Source organism: Galeopterus variegatus, unplaced genomic scaffold (assembly GCF_000696425.1).
Source record: "Galeopterus variegatus unplaced genomic scaffold, G_variegatus-3.0.2 Scaffold8696, whole genome shotgun sequence".
Taxonomy (NCBI): Eukaryota; Metazoa; Chordata; class Mammalia; order Dermoptera; family Cynocephalidae; genus Galeopterus; species Galeopterus variegatus.
In genome coordinates, this window is record NW_007734807.1 from 40,772 (window position 1) to 51,792 (window position 11,021).

Here is an 11,021-nt window from a genome sequence, read left to right on the forward strand (position 1 = left end):
AAAAAAAAAAAAAAAAAAAAAAAAAAAAAAAAAGAAGTATCCTGCACATATAGACACTCGGTTAATTTTTCTGAAAAATTAATGAACATTTTAAGAAATTCAAATTGAAAACGCAAAAGTGTTCTGCTCTAATAAAATACACGGGTACTTCAAAAAGTTCATGGAAAACTAAAATTAAAAAATACCACTAATCTTTCCATGAAATTTTTGAAATACCCTCGTATTGACCTTTGGCTACCTCCTTGCTACTATGAGCCTTTAAGTGGCTGTCAATTATTCTATGGCTGCTCAGATGGACTGAGATGTGGTGTGAGCAAATCAAGGTATTGGGGAGCCTGTGGGGAAGGATGGATTGAGGTAAAGAAAAAGACACAGTGAGTAATTCTCCAGTGGGCCAGTTGTGAGCAAGTTGATCTGCAAATGGAGGGAGGAAATGCCTCCTATCAAACAGGTTTGGGGTTTCAAGTTATACTACCTCTGTGGTCTAGGAAACCAAAGGCTAAAAAATTAATAAGTATCCCTGGGTTGGAAACATCCCAGGAACTTAGTACAGGAAAAAAATTATGTTTATTAGAAATCTAGTAACTACATCATAGCCCTCACTGGACTCCCACTGATTATCAGCCAGATATGAGGTCATATTCTAAAATTACAAATCATGAGAAAATAAGTCCCACATCAAGAATCAGAAAAAAATAGCAAACAGCCATTTTAGACCCACAGGAATTTAAATGTTGGCACTGTCAGACATCATATTTAAAAAGGAGTGTGTTGAAAATATTAACCAAAAAACTATTCAAAATATGTTTAAGGAATAAGAGACTATTAACAACTTTTAGGATGGCTTAATAATCAACTATAACATCTAGATATAAATATTCAATATGCATTGAAATTAAAAGCTCAATAGATGGACTAAACAGCCAATAAGGCACTGCTAAATTGGTGAACTAAATAAAATCAAGCTGAATAATTTATTCAGAATTCAGCACAAGGACAAAATGTGATGAAAATACATACGAAATTAAGAAATATGGACAATAGAGTAAGAATTCTAGCATCCATCCAAAACGTAAGAAAGGGGAATTATGTTATTCAAAAAGTGAAGTGGCTAAGAATTTTTCAGAATGGATAAAAGGTATGAACTTTTATATTCAAAAAGCACAGTATGTGAAAATCAGGGTAAATAAAAAATATTCACACCTAGACACATTGTAGTAAAATTCAGGAACAATAAAAACAAAGAGCAAAATTTAAATGCAGCCAAAGATAGATTACCTACTAAAGAATGCCAATTAAACCAACTTCTCAATGGCAACATTAAAAGAGGAGAGTAAAATGGTATCCTCAAAGGGTTGAGAAAAAATATTAACCTAGAATTCAAAATACAGCTAAGCATTCACTCAAGAACAAAGCAAACACAACCTGACAGCATCTATTACATGTAAATCTTTACTAAACAAACTTTCAAGAAGCGACATCAGCAAGATGGTAAGATAAAAAGCCCTGACCTCCTTCCCCCATAGAGAATTAACAAAATAAGGATAAACTGCCTTTGTGAGAAATCCAGAAAGGAATTAAGAGGTTCCTATAGCCCAGATAAGTGTGAAGCTAACTGCATTGAAGCCCGGCAGGAAAACTCTTGACACTCATTCCTCAGAGCCCCTCTCTATGACACAGCACTGTATGACTGGGAGAAAACTCCCAACACCTGATTTCTCCCTGAGGACAGAAACAGAAAAGTGGAACATATGCCCAGCATCCTGACCTTTGGGCAAGCTACCTGAGAGAATGCTTTCTGTCTTGCCTGAATCAAAGTGCTGAAAGGAACAGGGTATGAGGTTGGGGGATGCCAAGAACAAAAATGGTCAACATTCACCAGAGTCTGCTGTAGCACAGAGAGACAACAGGGAGCTTCTATTCAGGAGTTCCTAAGTAGAAACTGACAAAACTCTTCAATTAGTAGAGTACGTGCACAAACCCAGAGAAGACACAGACCCAGAAACGTCTTGAGAGATCTCCATAATCTCTAGCTAGTTGATTGGAGAAAGCCCTTCCTGTACTAAACCTAATCACAAGGACTGGGAGAGGTGGCCAATTTTTCAAATGCCAAAGACCAACAGAAGGTGACAAGAAATACAAAGAAATCGGAAACATAATCCAACCAAGTAATGAATTAAATCTATGGAAACTGACCCTAAAGAAATGGAGATATATAAATTATCAGACAAAAAGTTCAAAATAACCATCATAAGAATTCTCAATAAATTAAAAGAAAGCTTAGATTGGCAACTAAATGAAATCAGGAAAATGATATGTGGACAAAACAATAATATTAACAGAGATAGAGATTACGAAGAACACAACAGAAATTCTGGAACTAAGGAATAGAATAACTGAATTGAAAAATTCACTAGAGAGATTGAACAGCAGACTTAATGAGGAAGAAGAAAGAATCTGTAAGAGATAGAGATTACGAAGAACACAACAGAAATTCTGGAACTAAGGAATAGAATAACTTAATTGAAAAATTCACTAGAGAGATTGAACAGCAGACTTAATGAGGAAGAAGAAAGAATCTGTGCATTGAAAGATGCGACATTCGAAATTACTCAGGGAGAGGAGGAAAAAAAAGAGTGGAGAAAAGTAAACAGAGCCTTAGGGACTTGTGAGACATCATCAAATGGAACACACATTATGGGAGTCTCAGAAAGAGAAAAAGAGAGTCTATTTGAAGAAATAATGGCTGAAAATGTCCCAAATCTGAGGAGATAAATGTACATAGAAATTCAAAACCTCAAAGAGCTCCAACTAGGATAAAGATTAAAAACAAAAAAACCTACACCAAAACATATCATGATCAAACTTCTAAAAGTCACAGACAAAGAGAGAATCTTGAAAGTGTCAGGAGAAAAGAAATGGGACATGTGCAAGGGAGCTCCTATTATATTATAAGAGGATTTCTCAGCAAAACCTTGAAGGCTAGAGGGAGTAGGCTAATATATTCACAGTACTAAAAGAAAAAAAAACATGAACCAAGAATACTATATCCAACAAAATGTTCTTTCAAAAACAAAGAAGAAATTAATACTTTTTCAGATAAAGAAAAGCTGGGGAGCTCATCACCATTAGACCTGCCCTACAAGAAATGCTAAATGGAGTCTTTCAAGTTGAAGTAAAAAAATGATAAATAACAGCATAAAACCATATGAAAATATAAAACTGCCTGGTAAAAGTAAACATATAGGCAAATATAGTAAATATATAGGTAACCACAAACAAAAAATCTATAGGGTATACCTAAAGGGAAATGAGAAGATAATCAAAACATGAGACTACAAAGAATATCAATAAAGCACAAAAGAAAGCAGCAAGAGAGGAAAGAGGGGACTAAAATGCTATAAGACATACAGAAAACAACTAATAAATGTCAACAGTAAGTCCTCCCTTATCAGTAATTACTTTAAATGTAAATGGATTAAACTCTCCAATCAAAAGACATAAATTGGTTGAATAGATTTAAAAAAAACTATATCCAACTATATGCTGTCTCCAAGAGATTCACTTTCAAGTTAAGGACAAACACAGCCTAAAAATGAAGAGATATTTCATAGAAAGTGGAACTAAAGAGAGTAGATGTGATATTCAGAATATATAAGGAACTTACACAACTCAACAACAACTGAACGAAAAATCCAATTTAAAAATAGGCAAAGGACTTAGATAATTCTCCAAAGAAGATATACAAATGACTAACAAGCATATGAAAAGATACTCAACATCACTAATCATAAGAGAAATACAAATCAAAAACACAGTGAGGTATTAATTCATCCCATTGTAATGGCCACTATCAAAAGAACAGAAAATAACAAATGTTGGTGAGGATGCAGAGAAAATGGAACCCTTGTGCATTGTTGACAGGAATGTAAAATGGTGCAGATGTAATGGAAAACTGTACACAGTGTCCTCAAAAAAATTAAAAATAGAATTAACATATAATCCAGCAATCCCACTAAATAAATTCAAAAACAGGATATATACTAAAAGAATTCAAAACAGGATCTCAAAGAAATATTTGCACACCCATGTTTATTGAAGCATTATTCACAATATCCAAAAGGTGGAAGCAACCCAATGTCCACCAACAGATGAATAAATACGTAAAATATGGTACATACATACAATGAAACATTATGTGCCTCTAAAATGAAGGAAATCCTGTTAATGTCTCAACATGAATGAATCTCAGGGATGTTATGCTAAGAAAAGTAAGCCAGTAACAACAGGACAAATACTGTACAATTCTACTCTTTGTATGAAGTATCTAGAGTCATCAAAATCATAGAAACAGGAGTAGAAAAGTTAATGCCAAGGACTGTGGGGAGGAGAAAGGGGGGATTAATGTCTAAGGGGTATAGAGTTTCAGTTTCACAAGATGAAAAGGTTTTAGAGATCTGTTGCACAACAATGTAAATATACTTAACACTACTGAACTGTACATTTAAAAATGGTTTAAGATGGTAGATTTAATGGGGGGGGGTTTACTACAATTAAAAAAAGAAATTTCAAAAAAATGTATTACAGAAAGAAGCTTAATAATCCTGGAAGGAAAGCTGGAGTCCAAAAAAGTACAGTGAGCAAAGAAATTGGCAAATATGAACAAATCTAAACAAATACAAACATATTACACAATAATGACAATGTCCAATTTTGGAATATATAATATGATAACAGAAAAAATATTGAATAATAATAACTTAAGGTAGAAGCAGAGCTTTTAAAATTCAAATATTCCAAAATTTGTGCATTGTTCAGAAGAAGGATAAAGCTATTTATTAAATTTAATCTTTAAGTGAAGTACATAGATTAAAATATGTGTAGCTCTGAAAGAATGAATATAAAATTTTGACTTCAAAAATAGTAAAAATAGTAGTGGAGAGTGACATTTCATTTTGAAAAGACATATGCAATGATTAAAACACAGAGAGTTAAAAATAAAAAATTGAAAAATATATTCCAGGAAAATACCAAAAGAAGGCTCACATAGATATGATTATGTGCAACAAAAATATTTAAACCATAAAATGTTATACATATTGGGAAAAAGTTTAATTCACTAGAAAGATATTAAATTTTTAAAAATCAGAGTACCAAATAATGTCCTCAAAATATATTGAGCAAAAATGTGACAGAAATAGAAGATGAAATTATCAAACCAACTGTCATAGAAGATTTTAACACATCTCATTTAGTAACTGATAAATCAAGTAGAAAAAAATATTGTTAAGAATATAAAAAACTTCAGCAACAGAATAAACAAGTATGCTCTAAGTGGTATATAGAAGTCTACAAGCAACAAAACAGAGAATATTATCAGTTACACGGCTTTACAGAGTAAATTGATCACTTACAAGGCAATATAGCATGTCTTCAATCTTAAAGAAACAGTACCTTATAAAACAAGTTGCTTATTACAAAACAATTAAGTTAGAAATCTGTAGCAAGATAACTAAAACAAAACAAAATATAAAAACAAGGTGTAATAACTTATGGGGCAAAGTTACACGGCTTTACAGAGTAAATTGATCACTTACAAGGCAATATAGCATGTCTTCAATCTTAAAGAAACAGTACCTTATAAAACAAGTTGTTTATTACAAAACAATTGTTAGAAATCAGTAGCAAGATAACTAAAACAAAACAAAATATAAAAACAAGGTGTAATAACTTATGGGGCAAAAAACAAAGAAATCATACTTTAAATTTTAAAATACTTATATGTGAACTATAATTTTGAGTTAAAATTTGTGAAATGTAATGAAAGATGTGAAAGCTGTTCATACAGAAAATTCCAAAACATCACTGGAAGACATTAAAGACCTAAATAAATAAATTAATGTACTGTTTTTGTGAATTGGGAAATTCAATACCATAAACACGTGAATGCTGTTGAAATTGATGTTTAGATTCAATATAATCTAAATAAAAATGATAGTAAGTTTTCTGTGAAACTGACAAACTGATTCTAAAATGTATGTAGCCATCAATGGTGATAAAAAGTAACAAAGCTGAGGACGTATATTACCAGATTCTGAGACCTATTATAAAGCCATAGTTACTAAGACAGTTTAGTATTAGCACAAGGAGAACTAAATAAACCAATGGAATAGAACAGAGAATCCAGAAACAGATTCATATTTATATAGGGTCACCTGATTTATTACAAAGGTGCCACTGACAATGTAAATGTAAAGTAAATGCAATGTAAATGGTGTAAATTTCAGCAAGTGGAATGAGGATAACATAAAAAACTATCTTCATGACTTTAAGGTAGGCAAAGATTTTATAAACAGGACCCAAAAGGCACTAACCACAGGAAAAATGTTGATAAATTAGACGTCATTAAAATTATGAAATTCTGTTCATCAAATGGCATCGTCATTAAGAGAGTAAAAACGTAAGTGACAGAGTGAGAAGAGATATTACCAATACCTATATCTGACAAAAAGTTCATATCCAGATTATACAAAGAGATTTTACTAATTAATAAGATAAAGATAGACAACCCAAGGGAAATAATATGAGAAAAAGACTCAATAAGTATTTCATTTAAAAGCTCTCCAAGTGACTAATAAGCATATGAAAAGGTGCTCAACATAATTGCTTATTAAGGAAATGCAAATTAAAATTACAAGATACCACTATACACCCATTAGAAAGAATAAAAATTTTTTAAAGGATAGTACCAAAAGTTGACAAAGATGCAAAGCAGCTGGAACTTTTAATCACTGTTGGTGGCATGTAAATTGGTACCACCATTTTAGAAAACTATTTGGTGGCATCCACTATAGCTAACCATACATACTCCCTACAGCCCAGCAACTCCACTTCTGGGTAAAAATCCAAGAGAAATGACTTCATATTTGCAACAAAAGACATGTACAAGAATGTTCATACTAACTTGATTCATAATAGCCCAAAATGAAACCAACCAAGTGTTTATTTATCAACAGAAAAATGAGTAAACAAATTGTGACGTAGTTGTAAAATAGAATATTCACAGCAACAAAAATAAACTATTGATACACACAATGTGACTATATATCACAGACACAATATTGTACCAAAAAAATGATGAAAATAATCAATGATGATAAAAGTCCAGCATAACAGTAGTTACCTTTGGGTGGTAACTGGATAATGACTTGGAGGAAGTGTTCCTGAGTGCTGGCAAAGTTCTATATCTTTATCTGGTTCACAGTCACATGGGTATATTCACTTCACAAAAGTTAATAGAACTGTATGTTAAAAATTTGTGCTTCTTACTGTACTTCAATTTTTAAAATTTGTAAATGAAAAATAAGCCCATAAAAATCCAAAATGGAAATATCCAGCTTTTTTAAAAACATTTTTTAAAGGTTATTTGTGGGATGCAACTACAACTAAAGTATTTCTCCAGGGGAATTTGATACAATTACAAACTTAAACTGGGAAATAAGAAAGTTAGAAAATTAATGGCTTAAGCTTTCAACTTGGGTTAAGAAAAGCATAATCATCCCAGCCATCAATCCGCCCACAAAGAAAATGTTAAGGAAGAATACATGAGAGTAGGAATTATTGAAGTAGGAAATAAAAATAATGTTAGAGAGTATAACAAGTAGCTTCTTTACAAAGACATAAAAATAGATCACACTTTGAAAACATTGATAAAGTAAGAGAATAAAAAGAAACAGCACTGGAAACACAATGGGGGGCATTGCTGCAGATAAAACAGAGATCTTAAAAGGCAGTAAAGGAAATCATGAACAACTATATTCCAATGATATTTTAGTAAACAAAGTAAACAGAAAATAGACCTAAAACATTACTTTAAATTGACTAAACAAGAAGCCAAAAAGCACCTTATACTTGTTAAAGAAATTCACCAAGTAATAAAAAATCTAAACCACCAAAGAAAAAAGAAACACACAAAAAAAATCATCAGGCCCAAGGAGTTTTAATCCAAATTCTACCCCAAATTGAAGCATGTTTCTGAACTTACATAAATTCTTCTAGAGAATAGAAAAGAAAGAAATAGTCCCCAATTTGTTCGATGAGTCTAGTGTTATTTTGATAACAAAACTGGACAAGGACAGTATGAGAAAAAAATATTACTGACTGATCTTGTTTATAGTACACATTATTTTAAAACTCCCAGCAAAATACTAGCAAATCCAGTTCAATACTGCATAATTTTTAAAATATCATGACCAAGTTCATTATTCATCCACAAATGCAAGAATGACAACATTAGAAATTCTATTAATGTAATTCACTCCATTAATAAAGAAAAGAACTATATGAACACCAATAGGTACAGAAAATATATAAATATCTGTAACTATAGCTATAAATATAGATATAATGTGTGTAAATGAATGACTGGCGATTGTAAGGCCAGTGGGATTTCAGCCCCGACTCTCCCTGGACAACTGTTATGAAATGGGCCTGTATACACTGCTGAAGGTAATAAATATTGGCATAATCGCTTTTGCAAATAATGTGGCAATATTTAATAAAGTTGGACATGCATATACCCTACCTCTCAGGTATACTATAGACTAGTGCTATCCTATGGAATATAATGTAAGCCACCTACATAATCTTAAATCTTCTAGTAACCACATTTTTAAAAGTAAAAAGAAACAGATAGATTTTAATTTAATTTTATATTATATCTAACCCAACATTTCAAGAATGTCATCAATTTGACAGATGAGGTTACTTCAAAAGTTCATGGAAAGATACATAATATCTTTCACTGCTATTTTTCCATGGACTTTTTGAAGTACCCTCATATAACTACAATAAGTATGAACTATATATTAATATATGATAAATACCACACATTATTTCAACAAAAATAATATATAAAAATTAATATTTTACATTCTTTTGTCATATTAAGTTCTTGAAATTCGGTGTGTATTTTACACCTACAGCACATCTCAGTTCAAACTAAATACATTCTAAGTGCTCACTAGCCACCCGAATGGCTACCATATTGAATGGCTCAGAACTGCAGATACTCTTATCCATGTAAGATAGAGACTTCTATAAAAAGGGTCACTTCAATATTATTTTTAATAGGAAGGAAGGAAGGAAGGACCCATCAACAGGATAAGTGGATAAACAGCTGTGAAAATGAATCAACTAGGTCTGACTCTCCACCTAAAATAAATGAATCTTGTAAACATTATGCCAAAAATAAGCTTGCAACAAATAATGACAAAAAAAGATATTGTATGTAATGAAACAATGAATACATAAGAATCAAGAACACCTAATTTAGGACAGTGGTCCTCTCTCAGAACCGGGTGGGGGTGTGCTCAAGGAAGGCACGTAGGGGACATCAGCTGATTTGGTAATGGTTTGATTCTTACACTGGGAGGAGGGAGTTAAATGGTATTCATTGCATTATTCATTATACCTTTCGTACATGTGTCATAAGATATTACCATCAATATTTAAAAGCAACTTTTGGAATACTCTCAATTCATATGATAAATGATACACATTAAGCCTGTCTCTGGGCAAATCACTTTACTCATCTGTTTCTCCATCTATTAACTGAGGAGATTAAAGTACATGACTTCTATGATGCGTTCCAGTCCTAATATCTTTTCAATTAATAATTCTGTTCTTCTTTGTACCTGTGCAGCTCACAGAAAAATTCTGGGGAGTGGACAGAGCTACTACACAGGGCTTTATAGCTTGTGCCCTGCACAAAGCTGATATTCAACTCCCACCCACTCATCAAGCCCTTCCTTCACCCAGCAGTAGGACATCTATCCAAGGGAATGTGCTTTTTACTAATTTTTTTAAAAGTTTCTGTATGGGTTATCATGCTTGGGAGGGAAAATGCACTGAAAAGAACTGTGCTCCTCAACTGAGTGGACCTCGGAGCAGCTATCTGACCCAACTCTGCTGTGCAAACCCTGGTGTGAAACCCTGACTCTCCACAGATGCAAGTGAGCTCACCCAGACAACCTAGTCTTTTGGAATTGTGAAATGAGCAGCTCATTTTGCTGGGTGATTTGAGTCATGGTTTTATGAGGACCTATGACTATCGTCAGAGCAGTTGCGCCCTTCCTGAGAGTTCTAACCATCTCCTGATGCTACCCCTGACCTAATGGACCACGTTTGGGCAGACTGTCCTTTAGGTGAGAAATACTAGAACACTAGAGCTGGAAGAGACCCCAGGAAGTCATTATTTTTTAAGTAAGACATTAATAGTACAGCTAAAAATACAAGTGGAATTTAGCAACAATATCCCCTACTGCTACCACCATCACCACTGGGTGAGTTACCAGTGTGTTCCAGATGCTTTTAATGGATGCTTTACAGAGGCCCAAAGAAGATAAAAACTTGCCTGAAGTAGCATAGCTCTGCAGTAACTGAACCAGGACTTGAACCCAAATCTGTTTAACTCCAAAATCCACCCAATCTGCTGTGAAGACTTTTTCAGTTTATTAGCCTTTACCATTTATATCATAGTGATTGTTGTCCATTAAAGCTAAGGTCTCTTCTTAATGTTTATAGAGTTTATTATTGTTGTATAATCCTAGCAACATTACTTGGCTGCAGTGATTTATTATTACTTAACAATAAGTGTGAAGTGTTACCTCTTTCATGCCTTTCCCAGTCTTTTTCCCCTAGGACCCCACTCCTAAAAACCAGCCATACTGAAGGTTGTAAGACACATGTCCTCACCTCTTTTTCTTCAGCCTTGTTTCTTGAGCTCTCAGTGTCTTTTACAGAGCAAAACGCCTGAGAAGGACAGAAAATGTTATTGTGGTGGTCAAAGCAAAGGAAACCTTGCGCCGAACCCGTCAGGGGAAAAGGGGTGGTTTTTTAAAAAAAAAAAAAAAAAAATCTCAGTGGTATACAGGTAACATTTCTCCTTGCAAAATTATGAAAAGTTGTAGGATGCCCACTCATCTCTTTTGAGGAGCCTACACCAATGCATCCATTCAAGT

General features: G+C 33.1%; 1 protein-coding gene across 2 annotated transcripts in view; it reads right to left on the minus strand.

Moving 5' to 3' along the window:
- The window catches only part of SERPINB13 (serpin peptidase inhibitor, clade B (ovalbumin), member 13), an 18,925-nt gene that overhangs the window by 6,787 nt on the left and 1,117 nt on the right, over positions 1 to 11,021 (minus strand). The window contains exons 2-3 of one of the 2 annotated variants that reach the window (XM_008593087.1): positions 9,177 to 9,195; positions 7,184 to 7,230 (exon numbers count right to left, since the gene is read on the minus strand). In XM_008593087.1, the coding sequence (XP_008591309.1) occupies positions 7,184 to 7,230; positions 9,177 to 9,195 (66 nt within the window). Of the gene's footprint in view, positions 1 to 7,183; positions 7,231 to 9,176; positions 9,196 to 10,743; positions 10,813 to 11,021 lie in introns of both variants that reach the window. The other variant, XM_008593086.1, reaches the window with a different exon arrangement.